General features: G+C 68.4%; 1 protein-coding gene across 1 annotated transcript in view; it reads left to right on the top strand.

The window, feature by feature from the left end:
* EFCAB6 (EF-hand calcium binding domain 6) overlaps positions 1-1105 on the top strand; it is a 127605-nt gene that overhangs the window by 103683 nt on the left and 22817 nt on the right. The window contains exon 29 of the mRNA XM_012735104.1: positions 694-973. Within this exon, the coding sequence (XP_012590558.1) occupies positions 694-973 (280 nt within the window). The remainder of the gene's footprint in view (positions 1-693; positions 974-1105) is intronic.

Raw genomic sequence — 1105 nt, forward strand, 5'->3', positions numbered from 1 at the left:
CCCAGTGTTGCCAGGGAAGGAAGGGGGTGACCGGGCCTCCTGCATGGACAGGGAGCCCCACACCCGTGTGCTGGAGTCGGGGGCGCCCAGGTGGAGGGGCCGGGGAGCCCCACGGGACGTGACACCAGTTCTCAGGGCTCCCCAGCCCAGGTCGGAGGGGGGCCGTTGGCCCCATTTCCCCCATGGAGCTTTGTGTGGCAGCGGACCTGACGCCCGACACCCCCATAACTTCCTCTCGCTTCCACCCCGCCCTTGCTCCCCCTGCGGGGCGAGGCTGTGGGCCGGGGGAGGAGAATCGCGCGCAGCTCCAGAGGCCAGAGTCCGTGGCCGGGGCGGCGCTGTGGGGGTGCGGGCCCGTGCGGGGTGCGGGCCGGGCTCCCAGGGTCCAGTGGCCCGGATGGGTTTGCATTTTCCCGAAAATGTTCTGTGCGCCGCGCCTCATTCACTGTGACTGATCACAAGATTTAATGGCCTGAAGCTGCGCACTGAGGCTCGGTTCAATTAAAAATGGTCTGTGGAAGCCATGAATAACCCTCCTGCCTGCGCCCCTCCAGCTTCCGGAAGCTTCCACCGGAGGAGGCCGGGTGGCTCTGTCTTTTTCTTTTGATGGTCGGGGCCGGGCCAGCGTGAGCGCAGGCACCCGGGCCCGGAGCGGCCTGGGGCCCGCCCCGACCCCGCCTCTGCCCTCTGCAGTTTGACAGGCTCTGGGGCGAGATGCCCGTGAACGCCAAGGGCCGGCTGAAGTGCCAGGACTTCCTGAGCAGGTTCAGCGCCGAGAAAGAGGCGTCTCCGCTGACCACGGGCGACTCAGCCCAGGCCCAGAGGGGGAGCAGCGTCCCCGAAATCACGGAGGAAGACGGTTCTGTGGTGTCATCGCCTGCTGGCAGCCAGAGAGCCGGGTCCAAGCCACGCAGCCCTCCCAGCGTGAGCCGCCAGCTGTGGGGCGCCCAGGGGTCGGGTCCCAGAGGCGCAGGTGGGGGGGGGGCGCAGAGAGGACCCCCGGGGCCCGGCCCTTCCTTTGGTGACCATGTGGTCACCCCACCCAGCATGGTCTGCCGATGCACCTGAGCAGCATCTCCCCACGCTGGGCCCCGGCTCTGTTTCT

This window comes from Condylura cristata, unplaced genomic scaffold (genome assembly GCF_000260355.1).
Source record: "Condylura cristata isolate star-nosed mole 26May11 unplaced genomic scaffold, ConCri1.0 scaffold00004, whole genome shotgun sequence".
Lineage (NCBI taxonomy): Eukaryota > Metazoa > Chordata > Mammalia > Eulipotyphla > Talpidae > Condylura > Condylura cristata.